This window comes from Phoenix dactylifera, chromosome 8, assembly GCF_009389715.1.
Source record: "Phoenix dactylifera cultivar Barhee BC4 chromosome 8, palm_55x_up_171113_PBpolish2nd_filt_p, whole genome shotgun sequence".
In the NCBI taxonomy this organism is placed as follows: domain Eukaryota; kingdom Viridiplantae; phylum Streptophyta; class Magnoliopsida; order Arecales; family Arecaceae; genus Phoenix; species Phoenix dactylifera.
Window position 1 is genome coordinate 27,000,238 of NC_052399.1, and position 25,839 is coordinate 27,026,076.

Sequence of the window (25,839 nt, forward strand, 5' to 3'; positions counted from 1 at the left end):
CAAACTCTTAGGCATTCTTCTCCTGCTTAAATAAGTCAGGTAATAAAACTGTTAGGTTATACTGTAGTTTTACTTTATGTCACCATAACAACAATCGATACTGTAATCTGAGGGTGCTCGCAATCACGTAAGTGGACTCCAGGTAGGCTGCCAAAGCTGGTGGTCACTTAAAACATAATGGAGGACGTTTCTCTTTATCTTGCTACATCAGTGCACTGCACTCATCCCAAAAGAAAAGAAAGCGTTCTTGCGTGGAAGAAAAGCATATACCATGTTTCTTTCTTGAGGCAGAGAGAACAAGCCATGGATCACGATTTGCTTTTAAAATAAATGACAAATTGAGTGGCCATGCATGCTTAGCTAGGGAAAACTCTCTGGAAAATTATAATAAAGAAGATATTACCATTTTGATTTGTAGAACAATCTGATTGTGTTTATTGTCTTCAAACTTAACTTTGTTAATAGTGTTGTATCATAAATTGTTATATGGATTTATAACATGCATAGATATAGATTTTGTAACAATCCAGGATCTCATCCAAAATGGTTAGTCGGAAGTTACTATTTGGGTTCCTTGATTATATATAAATACCCAAGATCTATCCAGCGAATAACCGATGTGGGACTAAACACACGCCTGCACGGATCCTCACATACTCCCCCCGTTCAAGCTCTGACGTCCTTATCGGGCTAAGGGTTCAAATCTAATCACAAACACCACGATTGGCCCGTAGTCAGCCCTAATGGATCCGTGCTGCAGTGTTCCCTAGTCCACATAGATTATGGGAATACCATTTGTAACAACCCAGAACCTCATCCAAAATGGTTAGCCAGAAGTTACTATTTGGGTTCCTTAATCCTGTATAAATACCCAAGATCTACCCAGCGAATAACTGATGTGGAACTAAACACACGCCCGCACGGGTCTTCACAAATCACAGATTTGCATCTGCTAATATATATGGATTGTATTTTTTTGGCATCACAAGCTATAATACGTGTTTTTTTTAGCTATGAAGCTGTGATCATGATGATCAGACTCCACATTAGATTAGGGCTTATGGACTACCAAAAGGTGCAGGCTCAATATTATTCTTATTTGTTTTATTAAATGTCTTCCAAAACAAAATATTGCTGCATAAGCACAACTTTTCGGTCCGAGTATATTTTGTTGGTAGCATATATATGGCTCTTCAACACAAATGTGTGTCATCATCTATGAGCTAAAATTGGTAACGTTATGTATCTGTGGAATTTTGCATGGCCAAATCCTTAGTTACCCTCAAAAAACAGTAACGGTAACTCCATCAGGAAAAGGGTCTTGTGACAACGACATGCGTACACCAGCTTTGATTTCGTGGACACGGTGCCATGAGATCAAAGTTATCACAGATAAAGTAGACTAGGGTTAGTGCTTGAACGCCAATAGAAAAACAGCTTTTTCCACCATAAACCCTAATGGGAGTTTCCTAATTTCCATACCAAACAGAAGAAACGGTTCGTGTGGATCTATCATACTATGCACCTTTTAAGAGAGCCACCTCAATCAGAGGTGACAATTTATTCTACCCATCAAATACCAGACTCGACCCGATCCTAATAGAACAGATTTTAGTCGATCCTCAGCAGATCCTAAATGGACATCAACCACTTATGATATGGATACAGCAATCGCTGTTTAAAGTAGTTGCCTATGGCAAACACTTTCCTTTTACCTGCTCCTTCTATCACCATGATCCAACCGAATGCTAGGAGGTGCATAGTTGTTAGCCCATTCAGTCCGACCTGTGTACAGTCTCGCCTTCAGTCAATATGAACGATAGAATATTTTTGATATTGGATAATGATAAAAACTATTCCAAATCCAATTCAGATATCTATAAAATTCTTCACAATTTTTTTTTTAAAATAAAAAAATAATTTATATGCAATATATATATATAGTTTTACACAATTCGATCCAATTTATTCCATCTAACTTTATTTATTTTATTTCGCTCTGAAACTCTATTTGATCTTTTATCTAAGGTCTATATGAGCAATAGACTATTTGATCCGGATCCGGTTCATTGCCATCCCTGACCTTCATGCCGAATTTAGATGCAGTAAGTGGGACAGAGGGGTCTAAAAAAAAAAAAAAAAAAAAGACAGTGCATCGTTGTTTGTAGTGGTGTTAGAAAAGACATAAAGTTTGCAGTCCCATATTTACAGGCTTTCCATGCAAATTATTAAGGCTTTTGCAATTCCCGAGTCGTCAAATCACCAAAAATTGTGAAAGCAACATCTTAGCCACTAAGTCCACTCCAAGCACCAAACACGTATACATCACAACCCAATGAGAAAAAGTAGCATGGTCTTCTATGCTGAAAAACTTTTCAGCTTACTCATTTTTATTAGCATAGCCATATTTCTTTTTCTTTCTTTCTTTCTTTCTTTTTTTTTTTTTTTTGGTAGGGGGAGGGATGAACCCACCCACGTTGCTGCCCCCATTGGGCTCCTCTTCCACTAGAAAATATTCGATGCAGGTTGCAAATTTTCGCGTGCCCTCTCCGACCCGTGGATTGCCCCACATATGAGTACGTCACCCCAGCACCACCTTGGTACCGACGAATTACATGGCGACAGACAAAGCAGGCATGGGGCATCCGATCCCCACATTTAATCGACGTCCACGCGTTTCGAATCTGGGTCACTCCCGTGGAATCTTAGCCCCGTTCTGATCGTGCTACCATCTTGGTGGCATAACCATATTTCTTTGGGTTAGCAGTTTACTTGAGTCTAGGCCTGCAATGAGCCAGAAACAAACCGTATAAATATGACGGGACGAGATATTTAGATCCAACTTTGCTAAAACCAAATTTGAATATTCGAACTTTAATTTGGGGATCTTGGATTCCTTAGTTGGAAAGAAATAACAGCTCTACTAAATCTATCTTCTATAGGATCTTATTTTTATTAAAATAAGAATTGACCTTCATGACTTACAATACTAAGGCTAGGCTTTGGGTTGTACTTTTGCATGATAGAATAATTGATCTTTTTTTCGTGATGTGAATCGCTGGATCACAACCTGCACAGATCTCCAGGCACTCTAAATATCTCCATTCATCCATTAGCATAGATCTCAAAGCGACTATTATGCAATCCAATGATGGATTCGCACAAAGGAAAGTGAATTTTTCTTTTGTGCGAAAGATATGCTCTCACCCATTAAAGCTAGGCTTGTTAGTATTTTTTTAAAGGAAGCTGGATTGCTCTATGATGGGAGAAATACTGGACATCCCGACCTTGGGCCTGACGGACCTATCTATCCTCGGACGTAAACCGAGGCGAACGACTTTGGCTCCGACCGAGGAGTCACCAACCATGGAGAATAATCGGCAAGCATCGACAAGGGCTGACAATCCTAACAACCAACAACCCTGGCAATCCGCAGTCGCAACGGCATCATATCCTATCCTCCATTAGAGTACTCTGCTGCCCACGTAGACTGGCACTCAAGTTGGGGCCGTGCCACCGGCTACTGCCTGGCTATTATTGCACGCCACATCAACCCAGGTAACGATAAATTAGCTTTCCATATAAGAGGAGCAACCTGGGGGATCTCGGGTACGCAATATACATGCAATACACCACCCTTTTCATAGAGCCATCACTCTGCTAAAATCTCTTTCTTCCATATTGTTGTCTCGTTGTTCCGACTTAGGCATCGGAGGGTTCTTTGCCGAAAATTCTTCGACAAGTAGACTTTCTTGCAGGTCACCCAACGGAGGAGTTTAGCGCCCAATGCCTCAACCATTCTGCTTAGTCCATCTCCAGCCAACCTCAAGGTCGTTCGAGTTGTGTCCACCTCGATTTGGATATAGCAATAATAGATTGGCGCTAGAGGAAGGGTCTAGCTCCTAGCAACCAGCAACATCAACCTCAATCGAAGGGAGAGACAATAAACATGAAGTTGCGAGGAACCCATAGCACGTCGCGTGCTTTGCAATGCCGTGCTCCGACCTCCCAAGGGTCGTTGCAAAGCCTCGAACTTGCTCCACCAAAGTAGCCTGCCGCGCCTATAGATAATGAGTTGTTCAACCTGCTCACTTAATAGGTGCAAACATTGACCACGATGGTTCAAGGCTTGCAGCAGACAATGGCGTTGCCAGCCCAACCAGAACCCGACTAGCACAGCCCCCATTCTTAGTCATCGGCACACCATGTACATCAGGACAGCCACCACTCTCTAGATTGGAATCTTGAGTGATCGTGTCAACATCGGCACACTCGGCAGAACAACTCTGCTCAAAATGGGAGACGACACACTCCAAGCCCCCATTCCGACATGGACTCCATCCAGAGCCTCTCGCCTGTTCGTCCCATGGAGCCCCAACCTTAGTGGGTTGTTGACCTCAATAGAAGGATCGAGGAAATAGGCTACCAGATTCAGGCCCTCAAAGTTCAGGCTCTGAGGGCGAGCAACGATCCCTGGAGAAGTGCTCATGCTCAATATTACCGAGAAGCATCTGCTTCCTCCTCTAGTTTGCCACCCCTGAAGCCGATACACGATCGCCCGACAATAGGTATCATCAATACCATCTTAGGCAGGTTTGCTGAAGCCCCTAAGTGCCTCAGATAGCCGAACTCCTCAAAAAGGATGACCATAGAGCTATCATAAATCATGCACGTAGATAGGTCATCGAGCCCGAGGGGCAGCAAAGCCGGTCCCATACTTACTGACCTTAGCAAAGTATGCCCCCTGGTTCGAATACTCCGCCCCAAGTAGCGAAGCTAAGTGCAAGACGTTGATCACTAGACTGAAGTCTTTGAAGAATTTCAAAATCCAGCAACTGAAGATATTCAGTGTATAGGATGGGAGACCTCGAGAGCACCTCGATCTTGCAGGCTTAAGACTACGACAACCTCCGCACGTGTTATTAGTAAGGCCCATTGAAGTTCGAACTTATTTTTAATAAAAATTCTCTCATTGTGTTTATTTTTTAGATCAGATAACTATGCCAATTATACTCCACTTGCGACACCCCAAAAACACTCGAGCCCCAATAAAGGAGACACCACCTAGGGACGCTTGGAGACTTCCTAAACTGAGCTCTCTCGGGATCCCTCCGAGATGTCAATCCGGAGAGAAAAGGAGGCACCAACCTTCCGAAGACCGAGCCCACTCGGATTTTCTCTGGTATCCAACTCCAGAGATGCTTTAAGAAGCACACTCTCGAGATAAGAAGACTGAGCCCACTCAAAACTCTAAAGATGCCTCAAAAAGAATACTCCCAAGATGAGAACATCAAGCCCCAGTGATACCTTGGGGAGCATACTCTCGAGATGAGAAGATTAAGCCTACTGGAATTTTTTCTAGTAGCCAAATCTAGAGATGCCTTTAGAAGCATACTTTGGAGATAAACGGAGGTGCCAACCTCTCGAAGACCAAGCCTACTCAGATTTTATCTAGTAGCCAAACCTAAAGATGCCTTCGAAAGCATGCTCTAGAGACGAATGGAGGTGCCGACTTTTTGAAGATCGATCCCACTCAGATTTTTTCTGGTAGCCAAGCCCAGAGATGCCTCTGGGAGCATACTCTAGAGACGAATGGAGGCACTGACCTCTTAAAGATCGAGCTCACTTGAATTTTCTCTGGTAGCCAACCTTAGAGATGTCTCGAGGAGTATACTCCCAAGATAAGAAGATTGGCCGCCATGCTAAAGGCTTGGCGAGTCAAGCGACCTTTTCAAGTCCATAATGATCTAAGCAGGAGAACCGATTATTGTGTCGAAGGCTCGAAGAGTCAAGTGACCTCTTCAAGTCCGTAACAACTTGAGTAGGAAAACCAGCTGTTGTGTCGAAGTCTTGATGAGTCAAGCAACCTCTTCAGGTCCAAAATGACATGAGCAGAAGAATTGGCTGCCACGCTAAAGGCTCGACAAGTCTACCGACCTTTTCAGGTCAGCAATGGTCTGAGCAGAAAAATTGGCCGCTGCGCCAAAAGCTCGATGACAAGCAAAAATTGAAGAAGGTACTTCAAAAAATTCCTCTGCTTTTATTATCTTCTAGTGCATATAGTAACCTCGGTAGAAACTGAAACAAAAATAGCTACACCAAAAGGTTAAATCTTAGGACGACAACCTCAGCTTAAACAAAGAGCAAATAATAACACGATGTAAATCAAGATCAAAGTCAGGTACTTGGAAGTCCCTGGTCCTCGCCCCCATCGGAGCTTTCATTGTGGTCATTATCGTTGCCTTTGCCATCGACAGGGTCGCCACCTTCCTGACGTCATCAAGGACCGAGAAGTCCATTTTCGAGAAAAGCCGTTGGGCTTGAGCTCAGCATGCCTCAAAGTCCTTCTCAAAGGTGTCAGCCACAGTCTCCAGGGTCTCCTCTCGAAACTTCTCTGAGGCGTGATACTCTTCAACCGCTTCTGCGACCTTCGCCTCGGCACGAAGGGCTTGCTCGCCGGCCTCGGCAGCTCAACAGTTTGCCTCATTGGTCTGCTGTTTTGCCTCCTAGACCCTCTACTCGACTTGGGCTAGCTCCATAGAAAGATCCGCCGCTCTTTGATCGGCAGCTTTGAGGGCCTTCCTGGTTGCAGAAAGCTGGGCCTCCTTCGTCTGGGTCCACGCGGCCGAAGAGCGGGCTTCTACCAACCTAGACTCATCTTTGGTTGACTTGGCCTTCGCCTCGGTCGCCATGATCTTCGGCACACACAGCTCGGCCCGCTTAAAGGCCTCTTTCTATTTCTCCGCAAGGGTCGAAATACGCAAAACCTCTCGGCTAGCCGCTCTATCTCGCTAACCACATGGGCATGCTGAAAAAGAGCATAAGAGTTGATAACTAAAGTAAAGTGCCACATGAAGGTCTCGCTCTCGATCGAAGTAATTACTCAACTTCCATTGCCCGAGCTAGAGTATTATTCGGCCTCAAAAATGGGAGGCAAGTGATGGGAGAAATACTGGACACCCCGACCTCATGCCTGACTGACCTTCTTATTCTCGGACATAAACTGAGTGAACGACTTCGACTCCAACCAACAAGTCGCCAGCCGCAAAAAACAACAGTATGCATCGACAAGGGTCGACAACCCCAACAATCGACAATGCTAGTAGTCCATAGTTGCGGTGGCATCATATCCTGCACCCCTCTAGCACACTCTGCCGCCTACATGGACTAACACCCATGTCGCAGCTATACCAAAGCCACTATCTGGCTATCATTGCACACCATGTCGGCCCGAATAATGACAAATTGGCTTTTCTGTATAAAGGGAGCAACCCACGAGACCTCAGGTACGTAATATACTACTCTTCTCACATAGCCTTCACTTTGCTGAAATCTCTCCCTTCTATATTATTGTCTTATTGTTCTGACTTAGACATCGGAGGGTCTCCGTCGAAAATTCTCCAGCAAATGGACTTCTTGCAGGCCACCCAGTGGAGGAGTCTAGCCTCCAACGTCTCAACCAGCCTGCTCAGCCCATCTTCAGTAGATCTTAGGGTTGTCCGCATTATGCTACTATCTTAGTTTGAATACAGAGGCAACACTCTGAATTTAGATCTCTTTTGTTGCTTGTTTCTGCTATAGATTATTGTTTTTGCAAGAAAAGCCTTCTTTTTCCTCAGCCAAAGCCACTCGATTTTCTTCTACATATTGAAGGCTTTCCAGACTTAGGAGAGTGATGCGGACAAGGGAAGTCTATGAGAATTAGCTTTCGACAAGCTATCTTTATTATGACTCCACCATGAACCATAGCCTTGGCACCCTATGATGCCCCCATTTTCGTTCTTATAAACCCTAAGTTCCTCCCTTCTTCCCTTTACCCACCCATTCTGTTCTTAATCTAACCTTAATCTTCTACAATTATGTTTAAGTTCTCTTTATGCTGAATACGTTTATGCCTTATCAATATCGGCATTTTCCTTTTACCTAAAGTTTGATACCTTGGTTGTTGTTGTGATTATCTTTCCTTCTTTTTAGATATTGTTTGATTTGCTTTGAATCGTGTAGGGGGACAGGTAGTGGCTGATCGCTTCTATATTGCATGATGCGGCTGCCTTGGGATGGAAATAATTCTCTAAGTGGCTTTCCACCTTCTTCTTTGAGTGCCTTTGCAACGAGATGGCTTGTACCGAGCACACAATTTTTTAATTTTTATTTTTTTATATCCAAATCAAAACTCTATTAATTTTTTATTTTCAACCACAAATTAAGAAAATTGTGAAAATTAGGTTCTAATGAACCAAAAAACTCTCAAAACTTTACAAACATCAAATGAAATACACGAATTAAAGGATTGGTGCATCACAACAATAGGATTCCATTTTTCAATCCATAAAACACATGGAAAACATCATGCCTCTGATAATCCAAAAACAAATTTTACACCCCAATTTATCAACATAAAAGAAAATACTGAAACTTTAACATCCGATGTGTAATATAGAATTCAATCATGAAATAAGAGAAGGGTTTCAGGCCTAACAAAAATTTGGTTATTAAATTAGTCAAAAAAAATTATAATTGTTAGCTTATGCTTTTGCAAGAAATTAATATAGATTTCTTTATGCCTACACACCATCATGAATTAGTCCTCTCTCTTATACCACGTGTCAGCTAAATTGTTGTACTGAAACCGATCATGATCACACGTAGGACAATAGTATTGAAAATAAAAATTTGCTATTAGCTAAAAGCCATTTCTTTAATGCATAATTTTTTTTCTCTTTATAATAACTTAAACCATATACGGTATATATCACACATTAATCTTGGAGCTACAAAAGAGTCCACTAATATTCTAGAGTAATTGTCTGAGTGTTTATTAGCAAGAGCATTGAATATTCCTAAGTGTTTCAAATAATTTACCGTTATGAGCAAGATTACTAAGGTGTATAGTGACTACACGGCTCCTCTAATTGATATAATGATCTCGTGATCACACCCAGGCATACCATCATATTGAATGGTCAATATTAGCAATTTACATCTGAAATCACTGTTAAGAGTTGAGATAAAAACCAAGTTGCCCAAGTTATAAGTGGTTCCTTAACCTAAAAGGCATGATACCTTGCTGCATTCTGGATATCAGCAAAGTTGTGGCCCAACCCACGTATCAATAGTGACGTCTCAGACTATATGGAGCATATTAGTTGACTTGGATATGGATAAAGTTTTAGCTATAGAATGGAATCTATCATATAGCATTGTATTCATATTAGAACAACAATATGATCAAGCTTAAGCTGTTACTTAAATTTTAGTAATAATTAATTATTTTTTTAAAAAAACGTACGAATGGAAATTTTTTTTTTTAAAAAAAAAGTGCATGATATGATAGAAGATTTTAATGGATCATGATTTTATTTAAGTAAGAGTTTGATATTACATTATTTCTCCAATATCCAATATGAGGATATGGGATTATTGGATAACACGGAGATCAGCGAGTTTCATCTCGACTCACTAGGAGTCCAATAATATAATATGAGTTTTATATTTCCATGCTAGATGATATGATAATGACAAACATATTTTGTAAAAAAAATGTAGGGATATATTATTAGTAAGCACAACCTAGGTAAACCAATAATCAAGATGCACCGCTAGCCACTTCCTTATCCACAGCCTCATTTTTTTCTCGCTCCTCCCTCCTCCCCAACCTCTCCAACCTTGAGGACCCCGATGACCTCCTCACTAGGCTCGCCCCCACCCTCCACTTCCTTGACCTTTCCTTCGATTGCCTCCACAGCCCCTGCCTCTCTAGTCCAAGCGGTCGGCTCAAGGAATGAGCTTTGTAGAACGGCAAGCTACGCAGAGTAGATCGGCCATACTAGCCCAAAATTTAGAACAAATTCCAAATAAAAAACAGAAAAAGAGATGCCGAAAGAAAACTAATTAGGAGGGAGAAAAGTACTTAATTAAAAAATTGAGCCACACAAAAAGGCACTCTTTCAGTCTTCACCAAAAAGGACAACTCTCACACTCTCCTTCTCTCTCTTTTCACATGCCACACTAATAGATACAACAAAGGTCCCTTTAAATAGAGTTCATATGGGCGGAATGTTTGATTACTACTCAAATTCAAAAGCTAACACCCACTAAAAGATAAAACTTGATAACTACTAAAGATTAATGATAACTATTCTAGAAGAAATAACTAAGTAGAATAAAACTCTGAATGGAATCCTAAAGTCATTAAAACTAATGACCAACTAAACAAGAATCCTAATAAGATTTGGACTTGGCAATAAATCTCAACACTCTCCCTCATTGCAAAGTCTATTAACATTGAATTTATCAATGTCGTGAAATGCCACAGCAGTTATTGCCAATATTATTGCAGTAACAATAATATATAATAACTTGTCAAACCAATAATTGAATAACTAATATTATTGCTAGCTCGCCCTTTTTGATGCATATATCGAAATCGACGATGTCCTCTAATACTTCTCTTCAGTATTAATTTTATAGTCATGATACCGAGATTATGTTGAGCATCTAGCTCATTCTAATAAACATCAAGTTATCGGTTACAATCACTGCTTACTCGAGCATTGGCCATTACTTGCACATATGTGAAATCAACAACAAAACTTTGGCTATGTTCATATACGTCCACTTGAGCATCTTCATGCAAAAAGTCTTCGAATAGCTCGAACTTTTAAGTAGCTTCAAAATCATTTAGTATACTAAAAACCTTGTCGAGTACCAAAGCATAACATGAATCATCTCTACTAAGCATATCTTCTTTCTGCTTGATCTCTAGAACTACTTCAAAATTAGTCAACTTTTCAACCTCATGGCTAACTAAATCTCTATAAGAAATATCCATATCTTGAATAGCTTGGACACAAACTCTTCTGTATTATTTGATTCAATACAGACCTTTAGGAACGAATCAACTATAGCATTCTTTAACTCTTTCCGAGCAACTTCAGAATCAACTAGTTCTATAATCATGATCTTTTTTAAACTTGATATGATATCCACCTAATTAAGCTCTTTCTACTCTAGATTTTCTTTTAGACCTGATTGATCCTCAAGTTGATTTTTTTGCTGATCAATTTTGCCATGCTTGGAGTCTTCCAAACTTGAACCAGTCTCCAACTGATCAAGCTTTTTCTGATTCAAATCTTAAAGTCTGTTATGATTTACATGAGCCAATCTAGCATACTAGTTAACAAGACAACTAGAATCCCAACTACTAGTTTTTTCTCTCCCCTATGCTCTAAAGTAAAGGATGTAATATTAGATTGTTTGAGCTTTACTCTGCAATCTTGAATTGTTGAGCCAAATTTTCCACACATATGATAATTCTCTTTGAATTTATAATTTTTCTTCTAATTACAATTTTTATTCATCTCAAATTCTCCAAATGGCTTTTTTTTCTAAATTTTCAAATTTGTTATTTCACTTCTTATTTTTATTTTTACTCCCAGAAAATAAAACCTCTTCTTTTTGAGGGGATATGGTCTTTTTTGATGAAGACAACTTTTTGAGGGGATATAGTGAAACCACACATCTGAGTATTAAGTACTTCTTGGTTAACAACTATATTTTTTAATTATGCTAATACAAATTATTGAGCCCATCCAAGCATACAAGCACTATAATCCTTATTCAAACTACGAACTAACAGTATATGCCGTTTATTTTCATCATAACGAGACTTTGGATTAAGCATACTAAGCTCATCAAACAATCTCTTTTCTTTAAGAAAATATTAGGAGATTATAAGATTACTTTGTTTGAGAGCACCAATCTCGTTCTCCAAAAATTGAAACCGAGTCTCATTAGACTTCAAGTAGAGAGTTTCCAACTTTGATCTCCCACTTTTTTTTCACTTTTGTATTGTCAGAAGTTTCTAGTGGCTTCACCGCATATATCTTGTTCACAATCTCCCATAAATCTTATCCGATCAAATAAGATTTGATTTAGGCCTTCTAATATACATAATTGGTCTTGTTCAATTTTTTGATCTTGATGCTAGAGATAGGACTAACTTCAACTATGATGAATCGCCGAGAAACACAACTCTTATTCTCTTCTTTTTCTCTTTTTTCTCACGCCACACTAAAAAGACACCAAAGATCCTTTTAATAGGGTTCATATAAATGACTTAAATTCAAAAATCAGAGTTCACTAAAAAATAAAACTTGATAATTATTAAAAAATAGAAATAATTCTTTTTAAAAAAACTAAATAGAATAAAAATTCTAAAGTTACTAAAATTAATAGCTAACTAAATAAGAATTCTAGTAAAATTAAAATTAGGGTTTGACGATAAATCTCAACAAGCTCTTGCGGCTTTATCTCTCTCTTTTTCTGAGGCCTCCCGAGTTTCCTGTGAAGTCCTGCGAACCGCAGCTTTTTTGCTTCCCTCTCAGCTTGAAACACTAAATTTTCTTCAAAATTTGTTTGAAGGCTTTGGGACGTAGGAGATTGATGGGGACGAGGGAAGCGTACGAGGAGAAGCTCCGGACGGGCAATCTTTATCACGATCCCACCATGAACCCTGGCCTCGGCTCCCCCCGCTGCCCCCGTTGTCTCTCCCTCATAAACCCTAACGCGGTTCCCCCATTATCTTCGTTCTCGATTTAATTTCGATTTTTTTTAATAATTAAATTATAGTCCTTTTTCCTTTTTCTAATCAAAATCGAATATTGTTTACCTCTAACTTGTTACCTTGATAGGTATCGCGATCACGTTTCCTTCTATCGCGATATTGATTTATTTCCATGCAATTGTTCAGGAAAAACGGGAGTGGACGATCACTTCTTCGTTGCATGATGCGACTGCTGTGGTATGCGAATACTTCGTCACATACTTCTCTTAGAGATTTTACCCCTCTTCTCTGAACGCTTTTGCAGTACTGTTTTATTATAGTGACTGGTTGATGGCATTTGTTTATTTTGAGCTGGAGGTTTTATTTGAATAATGTGCTAATTGTTGGATAGGCTGGTTCGGTGGCTGGCGCAAGGCTTGGTGCTTTCCACGGATTGAATACGGGCAAGTATTATAATTTTATTGTTTATTTTGGTTCATTCAGATCTCGTTGAGGCTATCTTTATGTGGGTTTTTCTGTGGGTTTGTAACAGGGATTCCATTTCTCCAAAAGCACGTGAAAGGACCCAAATGGCTGCATTTCTTTATTGGGGTAATAATTTACTGACATGTTATAAATGTTTTGTTGCTTGTCACATGAAATATGGAGTATGTTATGTGATTGTCTATATTTTCCATTAAACTATGGAAATTTATAAAATTTCTAGGGAGGCCCTATGCAATTGGAACATTCATTTGAAGCTCATTTAGTTCTGAAATTTGAACACACTGCAGCTGAGCTCTAAGTTATACTTTTCTGAAGCTTCTCAACTTTGGTTGTACACTTGTACTTGAGTCTCTCATTGCTCTTGTTGAATGCATTGAGTTATAGTTGCAAGTGTTGATGTTGTTTAATGAACTTTGTGTTGAATGCCTCCATTTTTTGAAGTGCATGACCTTCTTTGAAGTTGTATGCTACTATCTTGAATTCTATCTTCATGATATCTACGCACTTATCTTCTCCACATAGATGCCAGCACTTCTTTTTAGGCCTTCTTTCTCCTGCTCCAACATGTTCTAAACTTTTGAATTTTCCACTCGGCGGTCTTTGATCTATGTCCAGACCAAGGTTTGCCATTTTGGCACAAGATCCTATACCGGTAGCATGGTGATATAGTGTCAGCACGCTAGATATAGGGGTTGGTTTGACGTACTAAGACTCAGTATGCCCTCCGTACCAAATCTCTGTTCGTATTGGTACATGGGGTGGTACTCACTGGTACAACAAATACTGGTCCAGATATTGTAGTTAGTTGCATCCTTTGATTTGTCCTATACTAACGTTCATCTCATGGTGTGGTACTTTGTCTCACTGTTGCTCATCTCATTTTTCAGAATGCTCGAGGTGATAGCAAGCATAGCCTAAGGCTTATTGATGGCTAACTCTTGACGCTCTTGTTAGAGCTTGTTTTTACCATCATTCATGCCTTTTGTGAACCTTGCTAGTGTTTCTATCTAGGGTGCCTCTTAAAAAATATAGGTAGGGGTAGATGTGGACCTAGTTTTTGTTGAAATATATCTTGAGCCATTGCATTGGACTATTGAATCGCTTGAATGCTTAAACTAATCTAGTTAAATGGTGCCAACATCAAACTAGTTAGGAAAGAGGAGAGTTTTTGAACAAAACCTGTAAAGCCCCAAAATCCCACTCAACAAAGTGCTTGCCGAAATCTGCTGCAGTATTTGCTGAATTCCTAGCCTCCGTCGGTGAACTTCTAAGGAGGAGTAGTGTTTCTATAGCCAAATGTAGTATCATCATCCTCTTCAACTTCTCTTTTGGTTTAAGGTAGGTGTGGCAAACAATCAAAACAACTTGAGCTCATCTAGGACTCAACTTGTAAAAAGTTTAGTTCATGCTTGCTTTGAAGCTAAAGGAACCAAGCTTGAACCATCAATCGAGGCTGAAAATTAATTCCAAGCCAAACCAAAAATAGACCCGCTAAAATCAAGCTTGATTCAATTAGGCTTGAAAATATATGTTTTTATATAATTATATAAGTTTAGATAGTGGCCATTTTATCTTAGACCCAACAGTCCATTGTATTAAGGATTGTTTCAAACTTGCATGTTTATTCAATTTTTGAATCCATTAAAGATTAATTTAGATTTGAACAAAGCTTGAATCAAGCTTTAATTCAGTCTTGGGCCGAGCTTGGTTCAAGCTTGAGTTGATTTCTCGCTCGATTTAGAATTTTCAAGCTGATTGTTTAGTTTTCTTTTTGCTCAGTTCAAAATTAAGCTTGAACCAAGGTCAAAATAGTGGTAAGCAATTTCAGCTTGATCTCAACTTTTAGGTTCAAAATCAATTACAAAGCAAGCCTGGTTAGATCCAAGCTCAATCAGGCTCGGCTTGATTACAACCCTAATTTAAGATGACAAAAGTAAAAGATAAGGTTGAGTATGTGACCACGTAATCCAGACGAGAATCCATATGGCATTTGGATCTAAGTTTTGATCCAAACTCGACCCATCCATCAACTAAAATAGGTTTGTGTAGGTAGGAAATGGGGATGGAGGAGATCTGGGTCCTATCATGATCTAGCTTCTTGGAGATTTGTTGTCAATGGCTTCCTTGGTTGGAGTGATACTTGGCCAATGATTGGATTTTGGTTGGAATCAGCCTATTATCCAAGGAATTGGAAGGAATGTGGAGAGTTTGATGCTTTGAGAATTGAGAAGCAAAGAAGTGATTTTATGAATCACATTTAGGATCTAAAGAAAAATTTGATCAATAGAATTGGGGACCCCATTCTTGAACTGATAATTCATGGCCCATCACCAATGAAGAAGGTTGTTTTCACAGTTCTAACTAGGTCCACAAAATCAAGACCCCTTTAAAAGGCTGTTGAAGTGCCATAAAGGTCTTCAATTCTTGTGCTTAAGCCAAGTGAAGCAGGGAAAAAATAATTGCTTCCTTTTCAATTTCATGGTGTGCCATGATCTATTTAAGGAGCTTAGTATGCATTATCTTCTTGTCCTTTCTTGCTCACTAGACATCTTCTAACACCTTTGTCAAGCTATCTGCTGACTTGTGCAGGCAGACCATGTGTTTTCTTTCTAATGCTTTTTGTACCTGCTTTAATAAAAATTAGTGATAATATTCTTTTATTGCTTATGTAAATCATTAGCTCTCACATCAATTTTGAAAGAATTTGTTTCTTCCCATTACAATATGGACCTCAACGTTGTGCTATGCCTTTGACTTAATTGTTGTCCTTCTAGGATTGTTCTTTTATTATGGTTGATCTTTCCTATTCTTTGGAGCTTCGTCTAAGGTTTTATTTTGCTAATGGTTCTTCAAATAATAAGTTGTTTTGTTTACTGCATGATCGCTTATTCTATCTTTCCCATTGTCTATGTGTTCTGAGCTAGTTTTGTTAGTTATCATTCACCTCATCCACTATGTGACCTCTTTTGCACGCTCCTGTAAGTTTCATGATGCTTACGTTGTCTTAAACCTTGATATTAGATGCTTCTTTTTCTGGTGACCTTGTAAATCAAGGTTTGGCCCTTGCCTTTCATATCTTCCTTAAAGCTTCTTTGCTCCTAAAGTAGTGAAGAGCAGTAGAGTATATTCTCCTTCACTGTAGTATAGAGGTTGAGTCTTGAATTCTTAAAATAGTTGTTTAACTTTGACTTAGTCAGTGGTCTCTTATTAGTCATTTCACTCCCACTAGTTCTACTCCTTCATAGTGCTAATCATTTTGCTGCAAACTTTAAGTTGAAGGCTTATTGCTAGTGGTTTGAGAATGCAACTCACTAAGTTAAATATCTTGCATGGAAATAAAGTTCAATACATATGACACTGTCACTTATGACCCTTGGGAGTCTACAGGAGTTTTAAGAGACTGCACAGGCAAAAGAGGGATTAGGATTGTAAGAACCTGCATGGGTGTGTTATTAGTTCCACATTGGGTGTGCATTTGGGAGGTCTTGGGTACTTAAGCAGCGCCAAGTGCCCTAATTAATAATCTTCTAGCTAGGCCACTTGGGTGACGTCTAGGGTTGTCCAAATGGTAATGGAGTTGACTCAACCCACAACCCAGGTGGCCGGAGGACACAAAAGCATTGGCTAACCACGAGCCAGTTTTGGTGTTTGTGATTGGACCCTCTTTTTGGCAACAACTTTGGGTCTTAAATAGGAGAGTTTATGAGGATCCAGGAGGGTGTTTGTTTAGTGCCACATTTGGTATGCATTGAGGAGGTTTTCAGTCCTTAAGTAAGGTCAAGGACCTTAATTAATGACCTTCTGCTAGCCTTTTTGGTTAAGATCTTGGGTTATTACAAGGATACCACTCAGATATTTGTAATATATATCCATGTTTGTATCCTTTTTCTTTGGTGGATACAAATAGGGAACTGGATATTAGTCAAATGCTAAAATTAATATCCTATCAAGATAAACTCAGAGAAACAAATCAGATTGGATGTCATCTGATCCATTTCATCCCTACTTTCAAGCATTATCTTCACAAGCAATGTTTCTGAAAACACTTCATTTTGACATTTCTTCTGCAAATTTTTGTTTGCTTAGGGAACTCTTGCGTGCCAAGAATATTAAAATATTTTTCTACTAAGTTTTTCTTTTTCATTAGTTTCATTTTCGACTCTATGGATGCTGGGTGTACGCACTTGTGTAGGTGCGAACAGCTAGTTCTTATTTAAAAGTTGTATGTCTTTTTATACAGCCCCTAGCTGATCAGTGATTGGATAACTTAGTCATTAGTAGGCTGGCATCGTGCATGGTTTGCACGTTATCATGCTCTCATCTGTGTGGACCAAAAGATATGCAAAATTGCTTAAGGGTACGCCAAAAGGACACTAGGATATGCTAGAAAAGCATGTTCTTTCAGTATCTGATCTACCATTGTTGCTTTTAGTAGGAATTAAAACAATGTTTTTGTAGGATAAAAAAAGTACAAATAAGATATTTAAATGAAGAATAACACATTACAAGTTTCCCATGTTTTTATTACAAATAAATATCATTTATTTTGAGCCAAATTATTTTTTGGGTTGTGTGGATATTTTATAATTTATTGACATGCACATATGCATATTTTAGTTTTTTGCTGCTTGTAAGTTGTAGTACATGCCAATGTAAATTGACATAGGTTGGTGCAAAACTTGCACATGTATCATTCAACATCATTGTGGTGCGGACAATACAGAGTGGCACACTAGCACCTCTAGTCATTTGACTTATTGGCTGTTGATGCTGACCCAAAATGAAAAAGTTTCATCCAATTTGTGCATATGATGTAAATGGTCCTCATTGACGTCATCATGCATAGCATTTATGTTTTATTCATTCATTGGTTCATTTGTTCAACCAACTTGGACATAGGAGTCCTGTAAAATTGATCACGCATGTTGTTCTTTCAGGGGAAAGCGGTGCATATATATGTATGTCTCAAGCGATGAAGATATCTGTCAATATCCATGCCATAAATTCTTAACTAACTATGTTCATTCAGTTGTCTGACTATATTAACTAGCTATACATACATACATATGTATATCTCAAGCGATGAAGATATCTGTCAATATCCATGCTATAAATTACTAACTGACTATATTAACTGGCTATATATACATACATACATATGTATATCTCAAGCAATGAAGATATCTGTCACTATATACATAAATTATGAACTGACTATATTCAGTCCATATGTGTCATTTTATACCCCCTTCGATTTTAGTGGGCCTTTTCTTTGGTGCAAAGGAGAGCAACAGTTGAATCCAGGTTAATCATCCTTCATGAGATATCAACCACTTAAGAATTCTGCCTATAAATTATTAACTGACTATATCATCCTCCAAGGTTGATCAACCACATACATTAATACATACATACATACATATCAATACCCATGCTATAAATTATTAGCTGACTATATTCAGTCCATATGTGTCATTTTATACCCCCTTTGATTTTAGTGGACCTTTTCTTTGTTGCAAAAGAGAACGACAAATGAGTCCAGGTTAAGCATCCTCCATGAGATAGCAACAATTATAAGAATTCTTCCTATTTCCTTCATTATATGTTTTGTTTCAAAATAAGCTTTAATATTAAGAATGTTAAGAACTAAAAACCAGTAGTGAAGTAAAATTGTCAATTTTTGCTTTGTTTCTGCAGTTACGTTGTTATAGTGTTGCATTAGGACATTATTGTAATGATATCCCCTTGTTATTGCAATAAGTTTATGGGTTTCAGCTCAAGTTACCTTGCTAAAAAGGGGGAGGGGCATTAAAAATCTATGTGCTGCTTAAGAAGAAAACAAATTATGATACCTAGCTCTCCATCATAAACATACATAGTTTCTCGTTTGCTCCATTTGGCTCTCCATTCTTGTTTTTTTTTTTTTTCAAAATTAATTTTTCTTTGCCGAAACTAGATGGATCACGGCATAGATAGAGCATTTATTTTTTTATCTTGTGCTTATTGTTGTCATGTGTTTGCCTGAAGATGGGTGGAGCATCACAATTCTGTGATTTATTTCTTGGCATACGGGTCCCTCTTTTGGCGGCTCACATGGGGAGAAAAGCTTTATTTAAATTATGCATAAGGACTAACATACCACCTTGTGGCTTCATTTAAGGGAACCATTTAGGTTATAACAAGCCCTAGGCTCATATAACTTAAATGAGTTAAGAATCACTCTCTAGATTAGAGATCAACTCTCTCTTTTCTCCTTCCCATCTGGTGGAGCACTGCCTCATCTTCACCGCTTCTCTTCCATCGCCATGGTGTGGTGAGGATGCCCCACTCTTCCTCCACTACCATAAACACCTATAAATAGGTGTAAGGGAGCTTGGGTAATTTAGTTCTCATTGCATGCTCTATCCCTTCACAGAGAGAGCTTTCTGCAGGTGATCCAGCCAAGATTTTCAAGGCACCAAGGTCCTTCATCTTAGTTCTCTGAATCAAAGCCTTGGGTACTTCAATCACCTTTCCATTATCTGTTTTTGATTTCTTTGGAATTAGAAAGTGTATCTTGACATTTTGGGTTTGTTCTAGAGCGTCAAATTGATGCTGAATTAGCATTGTGAACCTCTCGTATGGGAACATGATGCAGACAAGGGATGCCATATGCATATGCAGCCTGATGCGCTGAATTTAAAATGTCGTTTCTTTAACTTGGCTCATGGAGTATTAAGAGGGGATCTTTTAATTTTCAAACTCTTTTCAAATAAGTTTGGGCTTAAGGAGTCATGAGTTCTTAGGATGTTTTTAGATTAAGATTGAGATAAGATCAAGACTCCAACTATTTTAAGTTATTGGAAACACATAAATAAGGTTTGCTTTACCAGTATTGAATATCATACTAGTCTCTTGCTAGTAGAGTATAGTACGTCTAGTACATTATAGTACAGCTCCCTTACTGACACATGACTGGAGATGTTTTTTCTCTTCATGACTAGCCATGGTACCGCATGAATGCAAGTAATATGGGTCGATACAACACAAAACCAGGTGGAACTGCTCAGTTCCACCTAGTATAGGCCAATACAACCCCTGCGTCGTGTCCCACTGGTACTTTATTGGTATGATACAATGCACTCGATACAAAATGGTATCGGTCTATAGGGCAACCCTTGTGTATAAGGTTGCAAGCTATAGATGATTTGCCCATTGTTATACCATAGGAATACTTTTTGGACTATTTCAAGTCCAAGGGAGCTGCTCTAGTCATGGGGTATTTTGGGTTTGGGAAAGTTTTCACCTGGAAAAAATCGAGGCTTATATACAGTATTAAGGATTTGCCTAGCTACTATCAATTACAACATTGACTTTTTTTTTTAACTGTTATGCTGACTTATGTTACTATGGTCTAATGATGTCTTCTTTTGTGGCACAGCTTCCTCCATTACTCATGTTTTCTGTAGCTAGTGCTGCATTTGGAGGTAAGATTCTGCCTGTCATTAGAAGTTTCCATTTGGCTACAAATCGTACTCATATATGTTTGAATTTTAGACGTGTTTCTGTTGCATGTTTATATGTTCATTCTCGAAACATCTGAAAGAAAATTGTCTGAATCTAATTTTGCAGCACTATCTAGAATGATTTCAATGAACACAATTATCTGGATTAGAAAAGAAAGAAATGTGTGCTGAATTTAGAAATCTGAATTTGCACTTCTCTTTTGCTTACATTACTAGTTTGTTGTAGTTGGCGGTTGGTATTGACTGTGATGCTTGCAAGTGGTTTATGAACAGAATTTCAATGTTCATGTAATTGAGAAGAAGTTGGACTTTCATTTTTTTTAAAATAAAAAGTCCCAATAACTCTTATTACAACCATAGGACCCATCCATAACATGGAAATTGCAACCATCAGCAAGCTGAATAGTGCATTCATGTCAGGTATGAGAATATTTTGACATCTTTATATAACATGCTAAAATGCTTGACATTTCATTAATGGCATGCGTGAAAGTCTTCAATAATCAATATTGGCAGACTGCCTAGGCCGTCCTAGGCATTGAGGTCCTTGAACGCATAGGCGGAATGCCTGGTCAGGCAGGTGCTAGAGTAAAAATCCATAAGTGAATTGAGGCTTATCCTAGTCGTAACACCCTCTCTGCTTAGCAATTAGAGATTCTTGGTTCGCTTCTTAGATATTGTGCATCTCCAAAAAATATGGACCTGGGTACTTACAGTGCAGGTAGATCTCCCTTCCTTCTCTCAGAAATATAATAAATCATAATATATTATGGTTCATAAAATACACATCAAAGAACAACATATTAAAAGATGGTAAGATCATCAGCTAATCAAGTGATGTAGTAATAAAATCATTAATTCGATCACTTCAGTTTTATTTACATAATAAATTTGACATCAGGTAATTGGAAGTATCTAAAACTTTCAACCTATGTAATATAAATTATCATCAGGTGATATCTACAAGAATATGTATATGCATTCGACTTCTATCTTTTATAAAATAAATGCTTCTTCATTCGAAGAGAATATTGGTCGAAAAGTTAATGCCTTTGATAAACAAAGGAACAAGTTGCCTCCTCAAGAAAACTGCAGCCCTTAGGAGGCCAGGTGTGCCCTCCTAGGTGCCTGGGCAGCTGTCCCACCTGGAAGTCTCAGAAAGCGACAGACCACCTAGGTGCTTGAGTGGCCATCTTAGTCAAAAACATTTTCTATTACATTTGGATTGTGAAATATGTCACCTGAAAAACCACAGATAACTTCACTTGTCATTATTACTTTCTACATTCTATTTTATCTCCAAAGATCAGCCTCTTGGGGTTCATCAACATACGTTAAATTGTTGTATCTGCATCCAATATTGTGAGCTGTTGTTGTACCTTTCTGGTCATGTGCAAGTGCTAGCTCCTAATGAACAAGACAAGAACAAACATTTGGGTGTCTTTAGCATCATAAAGGATGAAAAAAAAACAACTGAATCTACAAAGGCGTGGAGCATAAACTAGGCATTCACAATAGTTATTTCTTAAAGCATGATGGAAATGGTTAGAAGAAAATCTCCTAACTTTAGTGATTTCCCATTGCTATCTTAAGCACATAATCCTCAAATATTTCTTCTAGTGATTATGACCATTCTATTGCCTAAGTAAATACATACCAACATGTGTAGTTTACTTGGGTTGTCTCATACATATCTCAAACAGGTCCCTTGGAAATCTCTCCCCTTCACTCTCCTCCTCCTCTCCCCCTCCCCCATTGTTCATCATTGACTTCAATGTTGTGAATCTTGTGATAGATGTCTAGAATAACTAGACAAATAGTTGGAGAAATGACTGCATTGTATGCAGTGTAGAAGGTGCACCAATTGTCAGAGTACGGGGAAATAGGGACCAAGTAAGATGGCCTGACATGTTCAGCAATGAATAGGGAGGTCCTAGAAAGAGCTGTTTGATTCTTTCTCGAATGGCCCAGAAAGGTAGTTTCTATGGTAAGACAAATGAGAATTGGAAGAATCCATTTTGGTTAAGCTTGCAATAATGCATGAGGTAGCCGATACTCGGAAATGATTTGTGACCAAACATTGATAAAGTTGAACAGGGCTTAATGGTAATTGTGATTGTTATCATGTTGACTTTGATGTTTGTATTTCACATTCGGTGTAATCATTCCTTTCTTTCATCACCCCAACCTTTCAGCAAATAATAGCCCCTTCTCACTTAAATTTCTTCCTCAATCTGAATTTCTAAAATAACATATAATCCTATTTTATGAAAGTACAGAACATTATTGCATGCAATTGCCCTAGTGACGCCTTGGAAACTTGCGGGGTTCCCATAGAAATCGTGCGTGTGCATCATCATCTATAAGTTAGTAAAGTGATTTGGATGATCAGCATTGACTGGGCCTTTATAATCAATAGTTGCTTCCATTTTGAGTAAAGCAAGAATATCTCTGTTGGAGGAAGCATTTCCTTGGGCCATACACTTAAACGATGCTTATTGGATTGGCTGACTCACTGGCTGAGAGGATGAGGTATTAGACTTAGCTGTCGGCAATTATAGTGCTATTGTATTATTTCCCTTTGTGGTTGTCCATTGGACCATCAAAAAAATCTGCATTTGTAAAACCAGAATAGAAGGAACAATGATTGTCGATAGACCAGGTTTAAGATCTCAGGTACATCAGTTATACCTGGCTGAGATGGAAGGCTGAAAAAATTTGAATTGGTCGAAATATTCTGACAGCAGATATATGTTGGCCAGAATGTTGAAATATCGGATGATATAGTAGAAAAGACAGTCTACAATGATATTGCATAGTGATCTTAAAAGCTAGTAATAAGATATCATAAATGAATTCTATTTTCTAAACCCCCTCCCCAACAATAACAAAAAGAAAACAAAAACAAAAGAAGCAAACAAGCGGGCATAAATAAAGGCAAAAGGGCATAATATTGTGCCTATCATGCACTTGATGATTCTTGGTCTCATTTTTATTGGGTGACAAGATTCAGTGGCATCTTTTGACTTCTCAAAAGAAGCAACATGAATTTTTCTCCGCACCCTACAAGAAATGACTATCTTTTATCGAGCTCGTGACGTAACAGCCGTAGAGTTAGGCCAGGATGAGATTTTGTGCTCACACTCTCTCTCGTGTACGGTTTGTGTTGTTGTAACCTTCAGATATTTTTATTTTTGTTTTTACAGCTTATGCAGTTCCCGAGTTCGTCCAGCTCACTGTGAGATCCTCTTATGCTGCTTCAAGTGCATCACACTACGGTATATCACAGATCACCAGATATGTGGAAGCTGCCCGTTCATCTCACAATCTTCATGATAAGCCCAGATGATGAGGATACAGAGCCCCACTCTTTGTGACATGTTAATCAACAGGTCATGCCTCTAAATGCTTTTCAGGAAAACAAACTCCCCCAACGGATTTACAAGGATGGATGTGTTTTTTTGTGTGCTTTCTTTGGTATAAAATTGTTTATATTATTTATCTCCAACCAAATATATGAATCCGTGATGTCTCAAATGCTGTTTTCAAGTATGCTCATTCAAACTTTTATCAAGTTCTTGGGAGCAGTAGAAGCGACATAAGATCATGGTTGGTCCTAAGCTTTTGCAAACGTACATGATCCCTTTTGCAGAGCGAAAGTTTGTTGGCTTGGGCCTGAGTATTAGGGCATGCGGGCTATGATGCCTGCTCCAGCTTTTAAAAGGAATGCTAACCAATCTTGTTTGGGCATCTTCATTGGGTTAGATAAAAAGTTTATGATGTGGAAGAATTGAGTATGAAAAAAGAAATTATAGAACTGGCAGGAACATTTAGTGTCTGATTTTGGGATGATCCTGTATACACCAATTCAAAGGATCTCATGTTGGCAGGTGCCAGCTTATCAAGCTAGCAAAGTTCTTGGTAGTTGAGCCAAGTGATTTAGGATTTGTTAAGTCACACCTTTACCAAGTTTCGGGGTTTAATAATTTCTGGGGTCCATATTTCAAAGTAAATGGAGAGCATGGTCATCTGCTCATGGTAGCCTTAAGGGTGGACTCATCAAGGAATGTCAACACCCCCGCCTTTAAAAGGCCATTCTGGCCATTATATTTCCTGCTTAAAGTAGGTGAGACCTCATCTTTTTGGTATTTGGGTTCAAGCCAAGGTTTTGAAAACTGCCCGACCGAGATCTAACTAAGTTTGTATCGAACCGAGGCATGATCTGTCCGATCTTGGTAGGATTGGAGGCGGATCGAGATGAATTGCACTCATAACCGGTTCGCTTTGAAATGTGATTAGTTTTGCCTAATTTGGTTGGTTCGGACCATAGGCAGGCGAAAGCTGATCGGTTCTTATTGTGGCGGGTAGAAAGATGAATCGGATTTTTTTGAAAATTTTAAAAAAATATATACATAAAATGGGGTGAAAGGGGATTCAAACCATGAATCTGTTTATCCTACCATCTAACTACCAAGATACTTGTATTGTTGCATTTGTTGGTTTAAAACTTGTTTATAAATAATTATATATAGTAATTAAATAAAAAACATATAAATAATTTTCCATATTTTTTATATTATATTTATTTTTATTTAAACTTTTAATATATTTTAATATAAATCCAATTTGATTGATTGACATGACGACTAGATCAATGACCTAGTAATCCAAAGCCTTCATTGGGTCATTATTTTGTCCAGATTTAATAACTATATTTCCTATATAATAGTTGATGCTGAAAAAGGTGAAGATCGAGCAATTAGGGCTTTTTCAATAAGGTCATTGGTGAGGGAAAGGTTGATAGCAATAGAAATAGTTAGTAGCTATCAAGATCAAAGATAAAGGGTGAGCATGAGAGACAGAGATGGGAGTACCAATTGAAATGGAAGATCAATTGTGAAAGAAAAAAGAAGGATAACAAGGCTACAATATTAATGTCTAAGGTGTGGTTATAACAATGTGAGAGATAGCTACATAGATTCTCGAGGGAGGGTGGAGGTTGAGTACTTACCTATTCTCTAGTATTTTCATATTTGTGAGTGGATGCATACCCTGCATTATAGTTGAAAAACAAACAAAAACTATCTTCTTCACAATCAAGATTCCATATCTATTCGTATACCTGAAAAAAAAGGAGAAAAAAATCTTTTGCATCATCCTCCATCATTCTTCTCCATCCGTACACTATCTGCAAAATATAAGAGATAATATTAATTAGAATATATTTTTATTTTTATTTTTTAGAGCTTCAATAAAATATATGATTACATGATAAATTACCTT

General features: G+C 38.4%; 1 protein-coding gene and 1 long non-coding RNA gene across 2 annotated transcripts; one reads left to right on the top strand and one right to left on the bottom strand.

Moving 5' to 3' along the window:
- The first annotated feature begins 12,298 nt into the window (after positions 1–12,298).
- On the top strand, positions 12,299–24,130 carry LOC103708637. The gene is made up of 6 exons (XM_008793659.4): positions 12,299–12,570; positions 12,752–12,802; positions 12,957–13,008; positions 13,098–13,156; positions 20,472–20,517; positions 23,763–24,130. The coding sequence occupies exons 1-6, from the start codon at positions 12,445–12,447 to the stop codon at positions 23,903–23,905; spliced, it is 477 nt and encodes a 158-aa protein (XP_008791881.2). The 5' UTR covers positions 12,299–12,444; the 3' UTR covers positions 23,906–24,130.
- On the bottom strand, positions 22,293–23,756 carry LOC120111667. Its single transcript, XR_005513112.1, has 2 exons — positions 22,745–23,756; positions 22,293–22,687 (listed from the first exon to the last, which is right to left on the bottom strand). It is a non-coding gene; the product is annotated as an uncharacterized LOC120111667 (long non-coding RNA).
- Positions 24,131–25,839: the final 1,709 nt, after the last annotated feature.